At 39.9% G+C, this 24,689-nt stretch overlaps 2 protein-coding genes across 9 annotated transcripts in view; both read right to left on the bottom strand.

Annotated features, from left to right (window-relative positions):
- The window catches only part of dst (dystonin), a 107,996-nt gene that overhangs the window by 40,588 nt on the left and 42,719 nt on the right, over positions 1 to 24,689 (bottom strand). For 7 of the 8 annotated variants that reach the window (XM_044372404.1, XM_044372406.1, XM_044372405.1 and 4 more), the window contains 28 exons: positions 24,523 to 24,649; positions 24,231 to 24,414; positions 23,374 to 23,531; positions 23,105 to 23,283; positions 22,857 to 22,995; positions 22,576 to 22,769; positions 22,296 to 22,458; positions 22,128 to 22,211; positions 21,794 to 21,901; positions 21,600 to 21,698; positions 15,151 to 15,297; positions 13,444 to 13,532; positions 13,248 to 13,356; positions 8,303 to 12,616; positions 8,062 to 8,208; positions 7,752 to 7,967; positions 7,526 to 7,669; positions 7,189 to 7,425; positions 6,050 to 6,202; positions 5,687 to 5,920; positions 5,255 to 5,536; positions 4,049 to 4,597; positions 3,614 to 3,790; positions 2,325 to 2,448; positions 1,544 to 1,752; positions 1,096 to 1,413; positions 407 to 573; positions 139 to 295 (listed from right to left, as the gene is read on the bottom strand). In XM_044372404.1, coding sequence (XP_044228339.1) covers positions 139 to 295; positions 407 to 573; positions 1,096 to 1,413; positions 1,544 to 1,752; positions 2,325 to 2,448; positions 3,614 to 3,790; positions 4,049 to 4,597; positions 5,255 to 5,536; positions 5,687 to 5,920; positions 6,050 to 6,202; positions 7,189 to 7,425; positions 7,526 to 7,669; positions 7,752 to 7,967; positions 8,062 to 8,208; positions 8,303 to 12,616; positions 13,248 to 13,356; positions 13,444 to 13,532; positions 15,151 to 15,297; positions 21,600 to 21,698; positions 21,794 to 21,901; positions 22,128 to 22,211; positions 22,296 to 22,458; positions 22,576 to 22,769; positions 22,857 to 22,995; positions 23,105 to 23,283; positions 23,374 to 23,531; positions 24,231 to 24,414; positions 24,523 to 24,649 — 9,208 coding nt within the window. The remainder of the gene's footprint in view (positions 1 to 138; positions 296 to 406; positions 574 to 1,095; positions 1,414 to 1,543; positions 1,753 to 2,324; positions 2,449 to 3,613; positions 3,791 to 4,048; positions 4,598 to 5,254; positions 5,537 to 5,686; positions 5,921 to 6,049; positions 6,203 to 7,188; positions 7,426 to 7,525; positions 7,670 to 7,751; positions 7,968 to 8,061; positions 8,209 to 8,302; positions 12,617 to 13,247; positions 13,357 to 13,443; positions 13,533 to 15,150; positions 15,298 to 21,599; positions 21,699 to 21,793; positions 21,902 to 22,127; positions 22,212 to 22,295; positions 22,459 to 22,575; positions 22,770 to 22,856; positions 22,996 to 23,104; positions 23,284 to 23,373; positions 23,532 to 24,230; positions 24,415 to 24,522; positions 24,650 to 24,689) is intronic. The other variant, XM_044372407.1, reaches the window with a different exon arrangement.
- LOC122996761 (desmoplakin-like) lies at positions 15,304 to 21,579 on the bottom strand. The gene is made up of 2 exons (XM_044372412.1): positions 17,860 to 21,579; positions 15,304 to 17,688 (listed from the first exon to the last, which is right to left on the bottom strand). The coding sequence occupies exons 1-2, from the start codon at positions 20,680 to 20,682 to the stop codon at positions 15,628 to 15,630; spliced, it is 4,884 nt and encodes a 1,627-aa protein (XP_044228347.1). The 5' UTR covers positions 20,683 to 21,579; the 3' UTR covers positions 15,304 to 15,627.

The following is a 24,689-nucleotide window of genomic DNA, read 5'->3' as shown; positions in this document are numbered from 1 at the left end:
AACACTTAAGCTCCAAACTGCAGTGTCAGATGTAAAATATCAGTGGCTTCTGTTCCAACACTTTAAGTGCAGTTAGATAAAACATGTATGGGAATAACACTGTCTACATACAGACTTTCTATTTATCTGATGACTCACAGTGACTATCTGCAGGTCCTTCTCCAGACTTTTCTCACTGCTACTTGGCTGAATCACAGGTACTTTCTCAGTGGTCTCCTCCAGCCACTTGGTGAGGGCATTGGCTGCAGACCTGAACTCACCCAGCTGGTCCTGGCAGGCTGATACCTCCTCTTCCCTGCAGTAAACAAGAATATCACGAATACATCTGTACATTGCCAACATCATATTGACAGATTTTTTGTAAATTAAGAAATCTTTTTCCTACCTACAGAAAGTCCCAACTTACTTTTCTTTGACAGTGTCTTTGAAGGTGGTAAAAATATTCAAAAGATTGTCCATCTTGCTCTGAATCTGGGCTTCATTCCCATCAGGGCTTAAATCAGACAGCTCCTTGGACAAAGTCTGCAGCTTCTCCAAATCACTGGCATGTTCAGCCATCTCAGCTTTAGTGTTCTAAATCACAATCATAACAGTCTGTCATTCTTTGCACTCTAAAATTATGTTTTTGATTTAAAGGACCAGTGTATAAGATGTAGGGGGATCAATTGGCAGAAATGGAATATAATATTCAAAGTATTTTTTAACTAGTGCATAATCACCTGAAAATAAGGATTGTTGTGTTTTTGTTACCTTAAAATGAGCCCTTTATATCTACATAGGGATCGGGTCCTCTTCCACGGAGCCCGCCATGTTGCACCACAATGTTTCTACAGTAGCCCAGAATGGACAAACCAAATACTGGCTCCAGACAGGGCCTGTCATGTTTTTTGTGGGTTTTGCAGCCACCATAGGTTTTCCTACATGCTTGAAAGGGAGGGTATGAGGGGTGGCGTATTCAGTTTGTTGCAATCTGCAACCTCACCACTAGATGCCACTAAATCCTACACAATGGTCCTTTAAAAACACTAAAAAATATTACTGAAAGACACCAAGATGTACATTTATGGTAGTAAATAGCACTAGTAGTATACTTACCTCCATTAGTTGAGACAGTTCATTGAATGTTTTCCCTGGCCCGTCTGTCTCATGTAGATCTTGTGAACGCTTCACAACAAACTGCTGAACTTTATCGGCGACATTCTCAAACTCTTCCACCTTCTCCTTCAGCTGCTCCAGTTGGGATACTTTTTGCTTATGCTTGTCACAGGCATCAGAGAAGCGCTGTGAGAGAGCATCCATCTTAGATTGGAGAAGTGCTGCAGCAGAGGGATCTGCTGTCTCCACAAACTTCTTCACTTTGGCCTTCATGGCTGAAATGCTGCTCTGGCGACTTGCTATGTCCTGCTCTAAGGCCTTAAAAAACACAAGATGGACAACAGCAAAGATTTAATGGCTAAACAGAGTGAGCAAAAGGTTGGTAAGAAGCAAAACTAACCATTAACAGCGTATCATGGAGAGTATAGTTATTAGAATGAACACTCACTGCTTCTTTGCTGAGAATATCTCCAATGGATGCAGAGTCTAGGAGTATTTGTCCTTTCTCTTTCACACTGGCCTCCACTCCCTCCATCCATCCCATCATCTCATCCAAACCATCCTGGACACTCATGGAGCGTGTCAGGGTGATCTGCAGTTTCTCATTTCGATCACTTACAGACTTGGACACGTTGTCATACCGCTCCACTATGTCATCTGCGATGCATGGAAACAAATCAGGTTATGTTTAAAACTCTCTAGTTGCTTAAGACAAGTCAAGTAAACATTTCAAACCAAAGCAGAAATTTATTCTGCATTTATGAGTTTATCAGTTTGTTAAGGCTACACTTCTGGCAAAGGACTGCAGTCCCACAGTTCTGGTACAATAAAAGCTTTGAAAAATGTAAACCAAAAAAAAGGGGGAACACAAATAAGAAATCCAACAGCCATATTTCACTTTAAATAACTTTTTGTAAATTTTAGAAAAGGAATGATGGACACTACTATGTTGATATCTTTTCGTTGCTTCTATCTATTTTTCGGGACTGTGAAGTTTAGAAATTTCAGGCTGAACTTTCAATTAATTCATTTTAAGTGTAGTAAAAGTGTATTTCAACATGTCAAAACATTTCACATGAATTTCAATGCCCAACATCTAGCATATTTAGCATATTTAAAGGCCTAAATTCTAATCCCATTATTTGAGTGTCAGTGAGGACACATAATTTAAATCCGAAAATATGAGTAAACAGCACAGAACCTCGACCCTGGTTCGTTTTTTCTCTCACCTACTGTCTCCTGGATCTCATCTGGGTTGCTCAACAGGTCTCCTTCAGATGTTATCAAAGACTCAGCTGTTTTACAAAGCGTGTCAACAGCAGTCTGGTGTCCTGTCATCTGACCTTGTAAAGTCTGTGGATCAATAAGTAAGTGTAAGTCAGAAAATAGAAATAGACTGAACTTATTTTATATTCACCCATTCACACACACACACACACACACACACACACACACACACACACACACCAATGGTAGCTGGTCTGACCATTGGAAGGAATTTGGTGTTCAGTGTGCTGCCCAAGAACATTTCAACATGTGGACAGAAGGTGCCGGGGATCGAACCACCAACCATGTGATAAGTGGACAACCTGCTCTACCTTCTGAGTGCCTGTATACAAACACATACATGTCCTCTCTCTACATATACTGAACTGTACATGCTGTCATTCTACCAGTGTGGTGAAGAGAAGATAAAAACAAAGAATTGATGATGTGCAAGACTGTCTGGATGTAATATTGGGTCATTCCATAGATATAATTAAGTATGTACCAGTCTTCCCTTACTGCTATACTCATAGAAGAGATTAGGATTTATGCAATGATTTGTAACCAAAGCCAAAAGTACAGTGTTCCTTGGTTGGCTCACAGGCGCCTCTTATCTTGGCATATCTATGCTGTAAGTCACTTCCTCCCTAAAGAGAAATGTTCAGCTCGCTGCAGCCAAAAGCTCTGACAGAGACAGTTCTGTCAGCCTTGTTTCTTATCCTCTTGTAGGAGTACGTAAGCTACAAATAACCAGGGTTAAACTATTCACATGTGGGTTTGAATTTGGAACACAAGAGCTAAAAATAACTATGTTGTACTTAAGTCAGTGGAAACACTGTATATGGTAAGGCAGGTCTATTGAGGCACAACCTTGTTGTAACTCAGGCAATGCTCCAAGTGCTGCATGAAGCTTTTTTTCTTCACTTTCTTTTCAAAATTAGGACCAAACATCCATGATAGTTCGCAGAGTTGATGAAGGTTAACAGACAAATTCATTGTTAGTCTCACTGGCTCAGGCTATACCGGACTTTTTGAACTTTAACTGTAAAAATTAATTTTCATCAATATGTTATGCATTACATGGGAAGAATGATCAAAGGGGCATTTTCATATGACTCCATGTCGGCGTCAAGAATTAAGAGGCCAAGACACCAAGATAAAAAAAGACTTTGAGCTTTTTTAAACAAAATTCTGAGGTTGGTTTTGATACTAGACTATGCTTAAACCAAGCCTGGCTTGCAGTGTTTCTTGCCTTGGTCTCCTCCAGCTGTTTCTGCAGTGTTTGTGGGTCAGCTGCGATGGCCTCTGATTGCTGCTTTCTGGCCTCCTCCTCAGAGCTGTTGAGCCACTTCAAAAGACTAGCACTGGAGTCTTCATACTTCTTGTACTTGTCTACCACATCTTTGAGGTTGTTGCCAAGCTGATTGCACTGAAACAATTAAAAAGAGAAATTATACTGTGTGAAACACAGAAACCAGATAATTAACAGCACAGGCTCAACAGATGAAAAAAAAATAGAATCAGAAGATGCACACGTCACTTTCTCTGACATTTTCACAATGCTTACAGAAGATAGTGTAATACTATTGTGTGGCATTACACAGCTTTTCTATGAAGACAAATGCTTCCACCTAGTGGACAGAATAAGTCATTGCAACCTGTGTCTGCTCAGGGACAGATTTAATACCTGTGAGTGCAGTGTTTTGTATCGACTGGCTGCTGAGTCCAATTTATCCTTGACAGCAGAGCAGGTTCCTGAGGTATCCACATGCAGAGGGGCATTTTTAGCCGCAGGGTCGGCCAATCCACAGGCTTTAGCCACATCCAGTACCTTCTGACCTGAAATGGTGATGAAGCGAAGGTCCCCTTTGTGAGAGATCACATCCTCTGAGAAGCTCTTTTGTCGCTGGAGTTTATCACTGAGAATATTGAGGGAGGCTGCAGGAGCCCCCAGCTCCTCCATCTCTCCCTCCGCCTGTTTTAACCAGCCCTCAAACTCCTCACAATCATCCTGGAACTTCTTCAGCTCCTCCTGGACACACTGAACCTGCTTCATCTGCTGTTCAGCCTGCGTCAGAGAGGCTTCATAGCGCCCCTTCAATTCTTGGATATTCTTCTGCAGTTTATCCTTCTCCTCTGGAGAGAGCACATTGGCTTGCTTGTCCAGCAGAGCCTGGGCTGACTGGGTGGCCATGATCAGATCCTCCTGCTGGGAGAGAATCTTCTGATGATAAGCCTGTGGGAAAAATAAAGAGTAGAGGGCACAATATCAATAGCAATGGCAATTTTTTAAACATTTAAACATTACTTATGCTCATTTTCTCTTTGCTATTTCTTACTTTTTCTCTTTATTGGCTTTAGATACTGTTCTGCAAGTATTTAAACAAGGATTAGCTTTAAGATTTCCCCCTTTCTGTTTCTTTAAACTCTAATCTTAAATTTGATTGATACTGTTAGTATTATATTCTTATCTTTGTTTTGACATACGTGACACATTTTACAAGATAATCCATCTATTCACTGACACAGAATTTATGTGTTTAGAAAATGTGCACATAATGACATGTTTCATGCCAAAAGTAATCTCATAAATGTCATTTTTAATTTTAGTCAAATCTAAACTGAACATTTTCCATATAACAAGATCAAATTAACCATTGACCATTTGACTTTTTTGACATTGGAGCTTTTATAGTTGTTGGCACTATTCTTTACACAGATCATTTTATTTGTACTTTAAATATTTCTGCAAACCTCATTACTCCTTGTGTCTTAAAACCTTAGAGTTTAGCACGATGATCTGCCTCAACTAATGCAATGTGGAGAAAAGAGACCCCAAAGATCCTACATGAAAGTATAAAATACTGTTGAACATTTTTGCAGCAAACTATACCTTGACTCTGTCATACTGTTTATCCAGGTCTAGGGAGGCGTCGTTCTTCCCGTCGGTCTCCCTTCCAAAATCACTTTCAGTGGTCTGTAAAGCGTTTCCATTGGCATCGTCATCCTCTATCAGTCCCTTGGCTGATTTTTCCTCTGGCAGGTTTCCATTCTCTTTGCTTATACGGTCAGTTTGATCAAGACCAGTCTCGTTTTCATTCCCTATGTTGGATATCCAGTCCAGGAGATCTTCAATTTTGTTTTTGCTTTCTTCAAGCCGCTCAACAGCTGCTGCCTGAACAGACCACACATAAAAACAAAGATGAATACCAAACAAAATTAATAGAATGTGCTGAAATTAAGTTTTGCATTGCAACTAATAATTTCAATTTTGATGCATTTCATAGCTTCTCCAGAAACATATGGAGGTGATCTGAACTCTAACCTTTTCACTCTCCTGTTTTATGGCTGTGGTCACAACCTTCTCCAAGTCTTTCCTGGACTCCTCAGCTCGCTGGTTGATGAGCTTGGCTTTGCTTTTCGCCTCTTCCAACTTACTCTCGATGCTGGCAACTTGATCTGGCGTCAGCTTGCTCCGATTTTCTTCCAGAAACTTTTTAGTACTGGTGATGACCTCATTCAAGGCACTGGCGTTTGTCAATACGTCTTTTTGCAGAGCCTGGAGATCAGACAGCAATAAATAGGGAGGAACAGCGGGGTCATGGAATAAAACAGATTTTAATTGATACAAATCTGATTGGACACATACTGTTTGTCTGATAAAGCCAAGAAAACTAGTCTGACAAACCTGATGCTCCTGCTGGTACTGCTGCAGGTCTGTGACGCACTCTGCATTGTCAGCCTGTTGCTGATGACCAATCAGACGGTTCTCTGTCAGAGTGAGATTATCACACACTTCCTCCAACTTCTCTGTAAACTCCTTGTGTCTCTCCAATAAAGACTGACAGAAAGAATAAACAACACCAAGTTAATACTATTACTTTACAGCACATTCACATTTACATTCAATAAAACACACATGAAACAAACCTCCAAACCTCAGGGTTATTCCTAAAATCTGAAAAGTTCAGTGAACATTTGGGAACATGGACATAGAAAAACAAGCAAGCTCAAATAGGTAACATGCAAATTCTCTTTTAGGATACATTTCCTTTGACATAACAATAGCGTAAAAATCCGGTATGCTGTAAACATGCTAGCCATTCACCACTTTGGTCTTATGATGGTAATAAGGACAGGGGGACATTATGTATAGTGCGTTAGTGCATTTGTTGTGTGTGAAAGTGTTCCAACAGAGAAGGTGCATTTGTCCATTGTTAAATTTTCACTGGTGTCTTGAGGCCTGTAGAACACAACCAGCACAAAGGTTAGTCTGCAGCAGTGATCGAGCATGCAATGCTGTTACTGGGAAAGGAATCCATAAATTCGAATAGAATATACTGAACATAACACACTGAAATATTGGGGTAAAAATGCTGCATACAGTTGAATATTCCTTAAATTCACATAAAAACAACAGAGAATTTCAATATTTGTACATATTAAACTCTATTTTTGCAGTGAAACTACTCGTCTAGTCATTCATTCATTTTTCTGATGCTTGAGGTTCAGATGTCTTATTCCAAAGTAAAAATATGTGTTCCAAGTAATGTAAATCCAAATAAATTATACGGTGTACTTGCCTGTATTAAATGTTTTTGTTGTTGACTCTCACAATATAGCATTTTGCCATAATATGCTCAATAACTATTAGGTTGTTGTAGGTAGTGTGTGGGCTAATCTACTTTTAAGTCTGTTTCTGTATGTTATAATTTGTACAACATAGCTTACACAACCTACCTACACACACTATAAAAATTCACTATCAACACTGTTGTTTTATCAGGAAAGCATCTGTGATATTTTATGGCATATCCGTAGGCAGACCTTCTCCTGGTTTTCCTTCTCTCTGGTGTCCAGTAGGACATCTAAGGTGCATCTCTGGGTAACAAGTCTCTCTGTCTGGTCCCTGAATGCTCGCTGAGTGGTACTGAGGTACTTGAGGAGGTAGCTGCTCTGAGCTGGACTCAGGAACTGAGCGTGCTCAGAAATGAAACACTGGATATCAAATGTGACATCCTCTAACTTGAGCCTGGCCTCTTTAAGCAGCTGGTTCTCCATGTCCTGGAACAAGAACAAGAAAATATAGGAAAAGTACTGTAAGTATGTTTCCGTAACTGTAGATACTGAATATTTTTTTTAACTTTTTTTAATTTTAGGGTACCTTGTTTCGCTGAATCAAATGTTTCAATGTCTCAACATCACATGTGTTCACATCCACGTCCCACATTTCAGAGTTATTTTGCATGAGGCCTGCTAGTTCATCAAGATCACTGAGATGCTTCTGGTATGTTGATTCCAAATGTACCTACAATCACATCAAAAACATTTAATTATGCTGATGCAGCTGTCACATCATTGTATTTTAATTACAAGCTATAAACACTGACCTTTTCTGTTTCCATTGCTTGAAGCAGGGAGTGATTCCTTTCTGCACACATTTGGGAAACAGCAGTAAAATTTGGCTCCAACTCCAGATATGTTGAAGCCAGATCTTGGTGGATTTGTATGGGAATGTTCTCATCAGCAGAGTTTACGAGCTGTTTGGCTTTCTCCAAATCTGCTGTCAGAGCAACAGCCAGTCGGGAAAGTTGGGACTCCAGTGACTGGAAAAAAGTAGATTTAGTCAGGAAACTAATGCATACATGTAGTATATTGTGCAAAAATGAAGTTTTAAGCATTGATTTATTGATTTCTAACCTGACATTCCTCTACTTGGATCTGCAGTTCTTCCATGGTGTTGCCCATGGGTGCCTGAGTTAAAAGGTCTTTTCTGACATCATCTAAAACATCAGCGTGATCCTGCAGTCTTCCGACACACTCCAAGTAATCCTGGATGGAGAACAGCTGCAGGAAAATAAAACAACAGTTGAGCAGATGTTCGTTATGACAAAAGTAAAGGGAGGGGGTTATCCCAACACTGAAACAATGGAAAAATTACCATATTTTTGACCTCCTCAACTTTGCAGACATCTGAGTTGGCAGACAACTGAGGAGATGATCGGTGACTGCCTCCAGGAGAGTGACAGTGACCCAAGTCATCTCCTGTTAACCCCTCATCCTCTCCCTCTGAACTCTCCTCTTTGATGCTTTCAAGGGTGTGCTGCCGCTGCTCCTCCGGAGAGTCGCCCCCCAGAGCACTGTTCAGGGTGTCCATCACTTCCTGAAGCATTGAAAGGTCTTCGCTTGAAGAAACGGTCTTAAGGACCTGCAGCAGTTGCAGCTGGATATTTGGAGCATCAGACTGCTCTGTCTTTTCATGGACTTTTTCCTCCTGTAGTATCAGTTCTGGGGTTTCTATGTCTTTGTTGTTCAAACTGAGGGTGTTTTGCCTCATTACATCTATGAGAAGATCTGGGTGACTGCTCTCTATAAGTCCATGAGGAGTGTCACTCTCATGAAAAACACCTTTGTCTGAGGGTCGTGAAGTATTCTGATCTTCAGTAACAACTCTGCTTTCAGCGTCTTGAGTTTCTGCCTTTTCTAAACCTCTGACATCAGCCCCCACTCTCATCACTTCCTCCTGACCATCTACATGTGTCCCTACAGCATTAGAAAACACTGATGGAGCTGAAGAGGCAACATCAGATGCAATGCCGCTGTGTGGCAGGAAATCAGTATCTACTTGGGTATTTTCATTCTCATACACATCCAATCCATTTCTGTCTGGCTGAATATGAAAGTCTGGCCCTTCTGTCATTCTACTTTCAGACTGCCCTGAGTTAATTTCTGATGCAGAGGACGGATTTGAACAGGGTACCTTTCCAACAATATCTCCATTTTGTTTATCACTTGTCTCTACTGTCTGTGCATTACTTGACACAGAGATCTGCTCAGTATCTCTGCTGTCTTTGAAAATCTCCCCATGTTGCCTCTCTGGGGAAATCCTCTCTGTGCTTAATGCACCGTCATCTGCTGCACTGTGCTTTGAACCTGACAAATCTTTATCAGTCATTGCTGGATCTGGAGAAACTCTGATGGCTGTTGGAGTATAATATTCTAAATCTTCCACATCATAGCTCTCATGATTGACAGTATTTGTTGCAGTGTCTTCATAGGAAGCATCGGGCAAAGGAGAGGAGGGGTTCGACTGTTGCGTCTGTCTCTCATCAACAAGCATACTCTGACCATTTTGAGAGTGTCTAGGCTCTGATTCAGCACTAAAATCACTTTCTGAAAGAAGCACTGCTTGCTGAGGTAATGTAATTCTGCTGCCATCTTCTGTAATGTTTTTGTCATAGTTACCATTAGGACCGGAAACTGAGGTAATTGCACTTTCAACTAAATCTCTGGACGGTGAGTAATCTATACTCGGAGTTGGCTGACTGTCCAAAGGTGACTGAACAGCACTTGTGTCATTCTTCATTCTCGTTTCCTCAGGCAACACATCGCGATGCGATGAGAACATGTCTAATTCACTCTCACTCTCTGCTTGATTTCCCACTTGGGTGTCAAATCCAGTGATGAAAAAATCAATGGGTGAGCTGTCAGTTTTATAAGAGTGATGAGCAGACGTAGTATATTGAGTTTGGCTTTCTAGCTCAGGACTGCTGTCAAACGTTCTGTCACTCAGACTAGATGGACGTGACTGGATAGTTGGAGCAGCAATTTCTATCACAGCACTGGATAATTTGGCTGTATCTGTCAGCTGGCTATTGATTACGCCCTGTGCGTCATCAGTCAGTAAAGATGATTCGTCCGTGTGATGAATACACTCTGCTATAACCTGATTCCTTGGGGAGGGTGAGATCATCAGAGGCTCATGACCACTAACTGAGGGAGGGGAATGACGCAGATAATCACTCATCTCTGTCTTACAATCTCCCGCTGCACCTTCATTCTCATTTTCTATCCATATCTTGTCATCCTCCTCATCTGTGAGATCAAGCACCATGACAGCAATCTTCCTCTCATCTGGCTGCTGCTGCGTGTTTTCTGCTTCATCGATGTTAATAAAACCAAGATTGCAATCATCAGGGATGGAGTGGCTGTAAATTTCTTCTTGATAAATGGTGACTGTGGGGTCCAAATTCAGGATTTTATCATCATCAATAAGTACTCCAGACTGAAATGATTCACTCATACTGATGGTGCAAGCAGACTGGAACTGGCTCTGCTGTTGCATTTCACACAGAGGAGTACTTGAGGATATGGATCCATCTGACACTGCCAGTTCTAAAACAGACATTGTGTCATCCTCATCTCCAGGGGCACTTTTTTCATCTAGCTGTAGAGCAAGCAGCTCCAGACCTGTCTTATCATCTAATAGGCCCCCTCTGAGAGCTGCCTCCGGGTCGTAATGTCTCCCAGAGGTCACATCCAAAATGTCCCCTTCCTCTACTTGGGCTTTCAGAAGATGAACTGCATAGTCTCCCTCACACAAGTCCTTTGAACAGAGACCCTCAGATGGGGGAATATCAATATGTCTTGATGCACTGCACAGTGACTCAGCATTTAAGTGTGGCTGTGGCTGATTGCTAGATTTTACTGAACAGTGAGACTCGGACATCCTTGATGGTGAGTCAACATTTGTCCTGTTCACAGAAAATATTGCAGGAAGTACTGGGATCCCTGGAAAATCAAGATCTCCACTACAAGCACCTCCAACTGCAAAATGGAAACTGTTTCCACAAGGTCTTTCCTCAAATTCACCTGACTCGGTGCAATTTGTGGTGTTTTGAAACACGTCTTGCTCAGCTACAACAGGCTCTGTGTTATCCCAAGCTATATTAACATATTCTGAAAACATCTCGTCAGGGTCTTGCTTTAGAGCCTTGTCATTTACATCTGTTTTGTCATCAAAAGTAATTCTCTCATTGACAGAGGAAACAAAATGATGAGGATCAAGTGTGTGTTGCATGTTTTTCATAAACTCTTTTGTTTCCTCACTTATGTGCAACGGTGACTCTAAATCATCCTGTGCTGAAAGGTCACCAACATTTAAACTCAGGTAAGTCATATTTTGCTGAGTGTTTCCAGAAAATACTGGATCTTCAAGAAAAAATTTAATCATTTTAGTCAACTGTCTATCGAGTATTAGGACCCTCTGTTCTGACTGGGGATCGATGTAACTGTTCATCATTAGGTAGGAAATGAATAACTGCGTTGCCTCTGTGGGAGTAGGGATGTTAACTTCTAAGTCATCTGCGGCATCGTGGTATCCGTCAACTCTGAGTTTTTTATACATAAGCCAAGATGAAAACTTTTCACTTAGGTGATCAACATCAAGAAACACATCAGAAATTTCTACAGATTTCAAAACCTCAGCTGTGTGAGTGTCAATCAAACCATTTTGAATGGCAGTATTGATGTCTACTACCTCTGAATTTTCTGGAATGTAAAAAGCTGCTATTTTTTCACAATTACTGAACAGACTGCTGCTAAACTTGTTGGTGATGATCTCTTGATCATACTGCGATGATGTGGACACAGTTTGGATTTCCCCAGAGTCAGGCAACACAAGTCCCATAAACTGCTGCTGATTTCCAAGCACAACAAGTGAACTGCTGGAGCTCATCAAATCACACTGAACACCTGCATCCACCTTTAGCCTATCTCCATTTTGGAGGTTCTCAATGCTACTCATAACATCCCCTGCATTTTGACTTTCTCCTTTTGATGAGGTCTCCTGATCACTTAAATCATCATAGAAAGACTTCAGAGTATTAACATCCCTCCCTGGTGTTTGTGATTTATTCCTGCTAAGGCATTTTAATATCAGTCTACTGACCTCACAAGTTTCTCCCCCCTGCACAGGCTCTAAGAGTGACACATTTTCAGCAGTGCTGTGATCTAGAATATCCTGACAGTTCTTTTGCCTCTGAAGAATCTCGACATAGACAGCAGCAGGAATTAAACCACACTGAAATGCCCTCTCTAGGGTCAGTGTATCTCCTGTGTAGCCCACATTCAATCCATCACTGACTGGTTTGACCTCTATCATCTTGATGACCAGGTCTTCATGTGTGGACCCTTCCCTTGCTGCTGCTATGTCAGAGAGGGACACAGATGAAACAGGTGAACTCAGTATGAGCTTGCTTGCTTCATTCAGCCTCAGCAAGTGGCTCAGTGTGGATTTATGAACTGGATCTTGTTTGAGAGCATCATCCTCGTCCATAGAGATATGTGGCTCAGACTGAGAGAGGTCGGAGAGCATGAGTTGGGCCTCTGGGAGACTGACTCCAGCTGTCTGATCAATCAGGCCACCCATGGTTCCAGTCTGAATCCCGTGAATGCCATCAATGGATTTGAAATCCTACAGAAAAATTAAATATCACAAATTACCAAACTGGTTTCCTTTTCAAAATCTGTATCAAAGTCTGTATTGTCTATGTCAAATTTGCAATTAAAAGTATTCAAAAGCAAGACAAAATGCATACTCACCACCAGACAAACATGTGCATGTTAAAACATCATGTGCACAAGTGCATGACTGCTTCAGAGTTGCAGCAGGAAAGTGACGGACAACACATTGAAAGCTATCATGCATCTGGGAATAAAATATCCAGCATCTTGCAAAAAGAGGGTAGTTAGTCACATGACATACAGTATGTAAAGGGTTATGCGTCATATCTGTTATCCTGTTGAACTCTTAAAGGACAGGAGCACATTGACGATGGTGGAATGTCAGACCAAAGCTGGGCACAACTAAGCATGTTTACAGCATACTGATTTTCTGAGTCAATTTTCTTTTTCAAGAAACTTTCCCTAATGATCCAGTGTAAGAGGATAACTAAGAGTGATGCAAGAGCAGTCTGCTCACACTGTGCTAGGGATAAGAGGAAAAAGGTTAGTCATGCAATTGAACATCAGGTGGCACTCTTTTCTAACACATTATAAGACACAAATGCAATCCTCTCAAGAGGAGAAATAGCACAATGTCCGACCTCTTCTTCAGAGGTCGTCTGCTCCGAACAATGCTGGGAGAGTTCATTGTAGGCCTGATTGAGTGCCTTCATCTGCTCCTGGGCCTTTTCTCTTTCCTCTTCTGTCATTCTGTAAGACAGAATACAGCAAATGAGACTTAGATCTTAAAGAATGGAAAAAGTCTTTTGCATGTTGCTTTAGAACAACTCAACTTACTTTTCACTGTGTTTGTTCAGCATCATTTGTGTGGCCCTCAGTGCTTCTGCAATTTGTTCCTTCTTTGTTACCATTTCCTCAACTGATACCTAGAACATCAAATAGTAATGTGTCAATATTTTATATGCAGTACAATGACTACTCAAAGAGTACATATGTATAGTTAACAGGGACACAAAGCACACAAATACTCACACACATGCACACACTGGAATTATTTGAAAGATGAAATGACTTATTTATATAAAATATATCAATTAATGAATTAGGAAATACACTGCAGGGACAAGAATGTTTTTTTAAATATATATTGTGAGAATACCTTGTACAAAATAATGCAATCCAATAAAACAACTGTGCAATAAATATCTTTGTAAAACTCACAATGTTCAATTTTTGTTGCGGACTTGATTAAATTCTATGGTCATTTTTGAGGACATAATTCCTGATATTGTGGTACTGGAGTGCACTGTGTCTACAGTAATTATTTATTCACTCCCTTACATGGAGGGGTGACAATTTAGAAACACTTCTCCATACAACACAGTGACTGAGATGGCTTCATAATTTGACAAATACATAAATAAATAAAACATGAAAATAGGACAGTCAAAGTTGCCATTATAACTGTTGAATTTTAATTTCATTTCTACTTTAATTTACTATACAAAAAATTTGACAAGAAATTATTTTGGTCCAAATCCATGATGGTTGCCAAAATAAACCAGTCCTTACTGACGTGTTTTCTATATGTATTAAAATAATAACAATTAATAATTATTAATAATGTACAGGAATCAAATATTTCATAATAAAAATAAAAATAAATGTCCACATCCAGTATTCATGGTGCAGATGGCAGGACTTGATCGTTAATATTTACTAAAAGGATTATGTAAATACTTTTACAATGTATACATATTAGTTTAATTCATAAACTGGCAGCAAAGAAGCAAACCAACCTTTACGTATATAAAGACTAAAATGTAAAATAGATCAGCGCTTTAATGTTACATTTTTGGCAGGTGATCATAGTACATGTTAATGATACTCTGAACTCCTTAAATGCATCTATCCGTTCAGTTTTCTAATATTTTATATTGGATAGATTGAATTCTGTCAAACCACCAACGAAAATCTGTTCTTTCAGGATCATCAACTGTGTCCCATCTAGCACTACTTTACCACAATTGCAATGCCATTGTGATATACTGCATGTTAAACTCATAAGAAAAATAAAATTGCAATTTGATTTTTGATTAATTTCAATTTCAGTGAAATAATGGCAGCTTTGGAATGTATGTATAGTGCACCATATGTTTTTTGAGACACACAGGGACAAAAATCTGAAATGTGAACCTGCAGGACTGATGTCATTTATTACTAATTGTGGTTATAATGTGTGCTTGTGCAACATATATATTTGGTTTTGGTGTTTCTGATTCACCTGAGAGCAAAGTGAATGGGATATGAGATATGAAACTGATCATAACTACCACTTATAGTGTAAAATGTATGGATTAAATGGATCAGAAAGTAGGTACTGTATTTTTATTAGACATCATACACTGTGACAGTAAAAGGCTGTCGACTTAAAAAGTACTCTTCACCAATAAAGCAAAGCATTATCTCACAAACAAAAAATCTGTGGCAGCATATAAAAAATAAGACACACCACGAACATAAAAAACAATACACATTATTTACCTGGGGCTTATTAGAAGCGTCTGTGTTGGCATTACTATCTTTCAGAACATTCCCATCATTGTTCAGGTTCTGTTTCACATTGGACACCCAGTGCAATAGTTTGCTAACTTTATCACCATGCTCTCTCTTCTCCTCATCAACAGATCTCTAGAATCAGAACAGATGGGGTTTCAACAAGATTGTTACTTTGTCTTAAAAGATATAGACTAAAACACTTGAATCATAAAAAAGGGTGCCCATGTAATCAGACTGAAAACACCTTAACTCCACAAATCTGTATCAATTGCATCAACTTGTAATAAAGCACGGTAGCAACACATTTAAGTAAACAAAAAACAATGTTACACAGTGGAATAAAGATTACCTCACAGGTAAGAAATAAATACCTGATGTGCTATAAAGCAAAACACAAAACCAAAAGAAATCCGATTTTCAGGTTTTGTTTTTTTATATGAACAAGCATATATTTATGAAGGTTTATTGCTTATATGCCCAAACATAATGGAATCCAAAACCATGAACTTTTGTAGCCTCCAGTAACCTTAACCCAGTGTGGCAATCATAGACACTTCTTTCAAGCGCCTCTCTGAATGTGATTCTTCTCTTAGTCTTTGGGCAGGTGAGACTTTTGCTCTGGAATTTCTCATCTTTGAGAACAGAAGCAGTGGCTTTGTCAACAAGGCCACTCTGGATGACTTCCTCAAGTGAGACTCTATCATGAGTGTCAGGGTTTATAAATCCCCCAGTCAGAAGCTGGAACTCAATACAGCGAAAACCGGCATCCTTCGGGAACAGACATTCCTGAACAGCTTGGGGAATAGACAAAGTCTTTGCTGTCTTGGGGTGACTTATGCCATTAAACGCTTGCTCAAACTGCTGGAGCTTCTGAGCCAATGCCTCATCTAAAAGACCCCTTTTGAGAGCATTTGTGACTGTAACTTTCTCCCCAGAAGAGGGGTCACAAATACCTCCAGTGCAGGCCTGGGCCTCCAACAATCTTAAGGCAGTATCTCTATCAGTAAAGCCCTGTTGAATACCCTGAAGAACCGACAGCCGCTTTCTCTGAGTGATGTCCCAGAGACCAGCTATGGGACTGTTAACATCCTCCACTACAACCATTCTTGAAAATATGATGTCTGCAATTTCATAGATGCTAAGAAGCCCACTGCTGTAGCTTTCAAGTTCGGATATTTCAAGGAACCTCTGACTCAGAGCGGACTCTAGACAAAGCTGTCGGCCACTTTTGACATCAGTGATGATGTGACGAGGACTTCCACTGGTGTCAACTATGGACTTTTCCTGCCAGTCACATTCCTGCTGTGACAGAAACAGATATGTTCTCTTGTCAATGAGTTTCCCCTTGAATGCTTCGTATGCTGACATTTCGATGCCACAGCTGCTGCTGACAACAGACACTCTATGAGAACTTGTGGGAGAAGTATTCGTTAGATGTCTGTCACCAAATGGGAAGAGAAAGACACTGCCATCGATATCAAAAAGGCATGTCCTCAGTATTTCAGAGTAGTATGCCTTCTGTCCAGTGTCAGGGTTGTGGAAACCTTTGGGGTTACTGGTTGGATCGTACAGACTCTGTAGAGTCTCCCTGTTCAAAAGACCCTGATCGACAGCAATGCTAGCCGGCACCCTGACACCAATCTCTGGGTTGATCAGTCCTCCGGTGGCCACCTGGACCTCAAGTATCTTCTTGCCTTTAAATCTATCAAGAATCCTTTCCTCAATTGCCTGAAACACAGACAGCTTTTTGCCAGCATGGATGTAGCCACTAACAGCTTTCTCAGCCTCCAGCAGTTTATCTTTCATGCCTGTTTCTATTATACCTCTCTCAAGAGCCTCAAGAACTGAGTATGTTTTTCCTGTGCCCAGATCTGTGAGGCTTCCTGTTGCAGCCTGAGTCTCCAGGAACTCAAGAGCATACGTCTTTGCTAAGAAGCCCTTCTCAGCAGCTTCTAAGAAGGATATCTTCTCTTTACTAGACTCCACATAAACGCCAGCAATAGCAGTTGGTTTGCTGACATATTGAGCAAGCGATGCTTGCACCTCTTCCATTGTGATAAGACCCATTTCCAACTTGCGCAAAATCTCTTCATCCAAGAGCTTAAACTTGATTAAGTTTTGAATATTTGTGCTGCTTTTGAGATCAGTGAGCTTTAGTGAAGTTGAATATATCACACTCAGGTTCCCGCCTCTGTCTGTTGTACTCCTCTCTGATGTGTTTTCAGTTTCACAAGTTTCTGTGATCTGATGCGTTCCTGTCTTAGAGAAGCTATGTTTTTCATTTGGTATTTTCTCTGTTAGTCCACACAGAGCCATGTATCCCTGTGTTGTCATGGTCATAAACTCATCAGGTTTGATCTGGCTCTTGTCTTTTTGTAGGAGCATGTGAGCTTGATAAGTAGAACTATTCAAAGTTTTCTTTGTTGGTGAATCAAGCTGAAGGCCTTGACTGTGAATGACTTCCATTTTATTTTGTTTCACTTTGAGTCCTTCAAGAATGTTTTCTTTCTCTGTTGTTGTGATCTGTAGATGTGACATTGGGAGAACCTTTAAGTTACGAATGACCACAGTTCAGTTTCAGATATTTTACAGATATAAAAGAACAACATATTAATAAAATGAATAGATTAAAATAAAGTATATTTGTTAATAAATATGACTATTTTAATAATATTAAACTGACTTCATCCATACCTCTGAGGACCCTTTCATTTTGAGAATCTCGTCCTCCATGCTGCATTTTGCATTTTCATATGAGGGCATGACCTTCTGCATCACTCTAACTTCTGTCTTCAACAAAGCAGCTTCACTGTCTTTCACATACTGGCGACTGCTTTCACTGATTTCCTGTTTGTTCATCTTCTGGTTTTCAGTCTTCCTGAACCCCTGTGTCAAAAGCTTTTCCTGAAGACTTTTAACCTCTTTAATATATGACTCTATTTGCTCATGAAGAGATCTCGCTTCATTTTCCTTTAGTGTCAGTTTCCACTCACTTTCTGTCAACAGCTGTTTAAACTTAGTTATGTCTTTTGACTGCTCATTGCAAAGGCTTTGTAAAGCACTTATTTTTGAGTTAAGTTTAAGCTTGTCTTCCTCAAGTTGAGCATTTTGCGATTTTGTCTTTGACAATTCTTGTCCAAGCTTTGTCTTTTCTTGCTGCAATTTGTCCATTTTGATCTGCAGCTGTTGGTCCATTTGTTGCTTTGGTCCCACTAATAACAACTGCTTCTCATAGCCTTCTTTCTGAAGTTCTAGTTTACGTTTCAACTCCTCTAGCATTTTCTTGCACTTCTCAAGCTGTTCTTCCATCTGCTGGGACCTCACCTTAAGGACAGCGTTTTCTTTTTGCTTTTGTTCAGCTTCTGTTTGGGCACGCTGCAGCTTTTCTTTCAGCATTCTGATTTCAGATCCCAACGAGATGCTTTTCTCCATTGCCTCAGCTTTCTCCCTCTTAAGGATCGTATTTTCATGTTGTAGATTTGATCGAGATTTGTCCGAACTAGACATGACTTCTTTCATTGTTACTTTATTTTTCTGAAGCTCAGTCTCCAGCTGCCTTATTTTTGACTCTTTGACATTTTTTTCTCTGGTATCTTTAGCCAATTCATCTTTTGCTCTTTGCAGGGATGAACTTAACTCAGAAAGTTTAACATTCAGGTTTTCGGCATTCTTGTCTGCAGCTTTCTTGTCATTCTGAAGAGCATGAATCTCTAGCTTTAAATTTCCGGTTATTTTCTCTGAGCTGCTAGTTAATACTGTAATATTTTGCTTACATTTGAAAAGCTCATCTTCTAATGCATTGACTTTATCGAGATGTTTTTTAATCTCAGCAGATTCTTTTTGCAGTTCTGCATGTTTTGTCTTCAGCATCACATTCAAATTGTTAATTTCAGCATTTTGCATGTGGACCTTCTGATCTGCTAAATTCTTCTCAGCAAACGCTGACCTCAGCTCTGATTTCAGAGTCGTTATTTCTCTCTGATCATATTCAATATTTGAGTTGAGTGTTTTGTTTTTCTGCTGTAGTTCAGTCATTTTCCTCACTTCCTCACTGTAATCCTGTAATTTAATTTGAAGCTCATGGGAGGTCTGGGTTCTCTTATTTAGTTCCTCCTCAATAATTCTGACCTGTGATTTGGTGCCCTCCACCTGACACTTGAAGATTTTAATTTGCTGATCCTTGCTGTCCATTTCCATTGTCACCTGATCAAGTTTAGCTCTTGCGTTCCTCAGATTCTTTTCCACCTCCATATTTATTTGTTTTAACTCATCTACTTCCTTCTGCAATTGAGAAGCAACTAATTCACTTTTTTGAATCTCTGCTTCTAGGTTTTTACATTTGAGTTGTGATGCCTGCTCAGATCTCTTCATTAAGGTATGTTCCTCCTTAGCTGTTTGAAGCTGCTGTTTCCAGCTCTCTATCTCACTCTTTAGAGACTTAATCTTCTGTTCAGAAAATGATCTCTCTTTTTCAAGTGACTCTGTATGGATCTGAAGACCTCTAATGTCACTGTCAGACAACACATTTACTCTTGTAAGCTCATCGCATTTAAACTTCAGCTGATCTATTACTGATTGCTTGGATGCTACGTCTTCCTCTAAATTGTTAAGCTTAAAAATGTTGTCCTGCTCCATGGAGCTCTTCTTAAGTAGTTCTCCTTGAGAGATCCTCAACTGCTCTTTAAGGCCTTCAACCTCGGTGTTGTGGAAAAACATATTTTGTTCCAGTGAGGATTTTGCCCTTTGGAGAGATCTGATTTCCTCCTGAAGTTCATTGATGGATTTCTTCATGGTCTGTGTTTCCTGCTGAAGATCCTCTGATTTCTGTCTCATGTTGATCCTTTCAGTTTCCATTTCCATCTGAACTTTCGTCAGTCTGTTATTGCTGTCATCCAACAGCTTTTTATAACTTTGTGCTTTCTCCTCAGCCATTTCTGCTCTTTCCTGGACCATGACCAGTTCCTCAAGTTTCTGCTTTAGGACATCCACTTCTTCCACCAATTCTCTAACTGCAGATGACTGTGGCTCACTGTCAACTGTCAACTGACTGTCATTTGCCAAAGGCCCCTGAGCTAGATCATCTTCCTTAGCCTCAACTTGACTTTCCAACTCTTCCTCAGTATCTTCCTCCACCTTTATTTTTCTCTGAAGTTTGGGACTTTGTTTCATAAGATCTTGGCTATCATTTGTTTGCTTTAATAGGTCCTCTAGTTTCTTCTGAGCCAAAGACCACTTGGCCTCTGACTGCTCAATTAACTGTTTTGTGTGACTTAATTCCTGCTCGCCAGCAGCTCTGTCTTTTACTGCTATCTCTAATTTGGTGCGATACTGATGAACGTCATGCTCAAGCTGTGATTTCTGAAAGATTAGATCATCAATTGTCTTCTGTCGTGTTTCTACTTCTCCTTCCAACTTTTCCAACTGTGTTTGTCTTTCAACCAGCAAGGCCTCCTGTTCATGGACCTGTTGCTTAAGTTGACTAATCTCTACTTCCCCTGCAGCTTTCTGGAGCTCCATGCTCTCTGTCCTTTTGGCATTCTCTGCTCTTTCAAAAGCCTTTCTGCTCTAAAATGCAAAACAATAAGTCATCCACCAATTCATGTTTATTTAGAAATTATAAAATTAATTGCATTGATATTTTTCCTCTTACCAGAGTGCTTGTGCAATGTTAAGCAATCTCTCCAGGAATTTGCAATTTCAAGACTACATGTTTTGTTTTTTTCATATAAAAAATTTGCCAGGATTATTGGGAAGGATTAAAAAGTTTTACATTCACCACATTTTTCACCAACAACTGTTATTTTTAACATTTAAAGTGGTGAAAAAAAGAACTTATCACTGACTTGATCACTGCACCTTTGCCCTTTGATCCCCAACTTGTAACACTCAAGTTTTCTAGCTCCAATAATCGTAAACCACTAAACAAACTCCTGGAGAGGCTTTATTTTCCCCAGAAAGGCCAACACAAGAAGAAGTGTCTGTCAAAGAATAAAACAGCCAGCTCCTCCCAGCAAGTCACCATCACCAGCAACAAGGAGTTATCGTATATGCAGACATGCACTGCATTTCCACATTTCCTTTGCTTCTTTTGAGCACTGAAGCAAATATTTTCATTCACGAAGAGCTGAAAATACTGAAAAAATACAAACCTTGGTAGAAGCCATGAACAACACAAAAAGGGGTAAGGTGTAATAAATGTAGGTGTTTTTGTCTGTTTATATCGACTTATATACTACTTTTTGGAGTGAGGTAGTAAAATATGTTGATGCAAAATCAGAAGACCTAGAAAACATGCAAACATACAGTAAGAAAGTAAAGGTTGTGCAGCTTTATAGGGTCAAGCTACCACATAGCCCCAAATGTCTAAACTGCTAGTGCTGCATAAGCTATCGTATACGTAGAAAGCCAAAGAGTTTTAAAATATGATCTCTCACCTCCTCTTCTTCAGTTCTCTTCAGTGTTTCACTGGCAAACTTCACATACTGTGTCATGAGAGTCACAAGAGCAGTGTAGCGAGTTCGAAGATCCATAAACTGTTTGAAATTAAACAAAGAAAAACAAGTATAGTTGTGATTGAGATGTACTGCACATAATTTCCTCTAGTTCAAAAGTTAAATCATAGGTTTACCTCCTGTTGGATGGCATCAGAGGAGCTCTGCATCCTCCGTTTCTTGAGAGGAGATTTGTGTTGGGAGTCAACCATCGCTCTGAAGGTCATCAGCTGAAGTTCATAATCCTAAAAAAGGGATTTATGTGTTAAGAAACAAGGTTGTTGTTTTTTTCTTTTCAAACACAGCAATTTTCAGTTTAGATCATTGCTCAGTCCCTGCCCAACAAAGCTGGGATGAAAGTGAAACCAACTGTTAATTTCATAAATCAGAAAATCCTGCAAATTATTTACATAACAGAATTCAGAAGTTAAATTTGAACCGTTTAAAAGGAACTGAAATAAATGAGCTTACCTTGATGGCAGATGAGTACTGCTCTGAGTACTTCTGGCATTCATCAATGCTGCTCTGTTTTTGTTCAATTTCAGCAACAAGGACCTGAAAAACAAAAATGTTTCAAATATACAGTATATCTCTACATCTCTACTATTTTTATCTTATTGTGAGGACATCTGTTCTTACCTTCTGCTTGTTTAACAGTTCAGCGAGTGCCTTGCTGTCTTCGGGTTTGTTTTCTTGGGCTTTTAGCTGTGCTGCTTCCATTTCTGTAACCCATTCATCAAGACTACTATAAGAGTCTCTGTAGTGTTTCAGAGATTTGCTGATACCATCCAGGTCCCGAAGCCTGAAATTGAATGGATAACATTAATGAACATTACTTACACTTACAATGTTTGCACAGAAATATTGTAATTTTATTCTTACAGTGCAAAAAAAAATAAAAATCTGAAACAACACTAACCTGCTATCAACCTGGGAGTGAATGTTATGCCACCTCTCATTCAGTTGATCAGCCTTCTCCTTGTGCCAGTCTAGGTCAAAGTCACGCTCGTTGTGGGCCTTAAACATGCGGTCACTGATGACTCGTGCTTTCTGCAGCTCATCCTCCATGTCATGGAACACCTCTTGTTTCTCATCAATCTCTGTCCGCCATTGCTACGATCAGAGGGAGCGATACTTACTCAAGATGAACTAAAAATGTTGTCAATGTAGGCAAAATGTTGAATCCAAATTATGTCTTACCTTGAGTGTAGATATGACTGTTTCAATGGACTTGAGGTCAGAGTTCATAGCATCTTCCTCGTAGAGTTTAGATTCGTAGGCCTTCACCAGTGCCTCTGCACTCTGGCTGTGCTTCACCACTAAGCTCACTGTTTTCAGTCTGTAAGAAAGACGAAACATGTCTTGAATTCAGGTACTTTTATTGCTATTGCTAATATCTATCTAGATGCCAACATGATTACTGCAAGACAATGATGGGAATGTCTTACTTGTCCATATAAATTGAAGACATGGAGTACACTTGGCTCATGCTCTGAACGAGGACGGTGAGTTCAGAGGAGAGGGTCGGCGCAGATGGAGAACCTGTGGCCTGTCTGAGGAACAGCTCACACTTCTCCTTCATGACATCAAGGTCCTCCTTCAATTTATTCAGCTCTGCTGTCTTCTTCTGCAGCGGCACATGGAAAACCATGATTAAAATAAAAACACCAATAAGTTCTTCAATATGTTTGAATATTTCAGACACTCAGATATGTACCTCATGCTCTGTGATGCGCTGGAGACTCTGCTCCAGGTCGTCTCTCTCCAGTGGCGTGCGGATTTGCCTGATCAGGTGTTCTTCATGGGCCTCGAGATGCATCCGGAAGTTGCGTATTTCTGAGATGTAATTATTGTACACAGACTCCTCGTGTTCCTCTGTTTACCAGACAAATATAAATCATAAGAACATAAAATATGTGTAAGTTTCAAACACTTAAGTTTTGTTTTGTTGCATTTTTTGCAACACACTTTCAGCATTTTCAATGAAAAAATGCAAAAATGAAAAGTTTACTTTCATTTTAGAATTAAAACTATGCAATTCTACACAATAAAATTAAAGTATGTTTAACCTGCATACTCTGAAACATTCACTGAAAGCACTTAAAAGCACCTCTAGGTGGCATTATTATTACATTATAAGGCCAAGTAGGACCTGTTGCAATGCAGCTAAATCAATGACACTCTGTAGACTGTGAACTGGAAGTCATAGCCTACATAAATTAGGAAAATGCTCTCAATAAGATTAAGAAACTTATTTTAAATGGTTTTGGTTACATGTATGTAGATTAATGTGTATACATGTGTATATGGATCCCTGTTTATCTACACAGTCCTATGAAACATTCATTACACCTTGTTTAAAACCCACAGTCATACCAGTGTTTATGTTTTTCACTAACAGCAAAGCTATCCACCTCTTAATTCAGTTTGAAAAAAAAAGAAAACATAATTCCGAAAGGCATTAACGTAAGGCTTAAAAGGCTTATGGAGCCATGTGTTTCCCTCGCGGTATGGTGTTGAATGTACACCAGCAGCTCTCTGTTGGTGGGGCCTGGAAGGGAAGTTGAGCCTTGCCTCTTTCTGCAGATCTGAGTAGTTCCTGGTAGTATTCCTTGCAGGCCTCAACGTCTCTCTCTAACTGGGCACAGTCTGCTACTGTGAATACCTCAGACTCTTCGCTGTCTTCCAAGAATTCATCAAAGTGGGACTGCAGGTTGCTCAAGACCTGCTGATGCTCACCCGGTAGCATGGTCTTTATCTGCAGTGGTTAGAGAAATAAAGAAACAGAATGATCATCAGAACTGAAATTATCATGATTATCAGCTGGTGTTGTTTAGTGTGATCAATAATGATAACTCAAACATACTGAGGCCACATTCCAGTTGCGGATGGCTCGTATGTCAGCCATTAGATAATGCCACGACACCACACTCTTCATGTTGATGTGGGAGTGGTGCCACAGTGCCAGGACATTCTGGTATAACTGCTCAATTCTGCAGGAAAAGAAAGTCAGGTCAGGTCACCAGAGCTCAT

Source organism: Thunnus albacares, chromosome 14 (assembly GCF_914725855.1).
Source record: "Thunnus albacares chromosome 14, fThuAlb1.1, whole genome shotgun sequence".
In the NCBI taxonomy this organism is placed as follows: domain Eukaryota; kingdom Metazoa; phylum Chordata; class Actinopteri; order Scombriformes; family Scombridae; genus Thunnus; species Thunnus albacares.
The sequence above is the reverse complement of the archived record's forward strand: the minus strand, read 5'-3'. Positions and strand labels throughout refer to the sequence as shown.

Coding starts and splice junctions, on each gene's coding strand:
- LOC122996761 (XM_044372412.1), bottom strand. CDS start 20,682: ATGGAGCTCCAGAAAGCTGCAGGGGAAGTAGAGATTAGTCAACTTAAG. Junction 17,689..17,859: donor AAATGAAAGGGTCCTCAGAG/GTATGGATGAAG, acceptor TCACATCTACAG/ATCACAACAACAGAGAAAGA.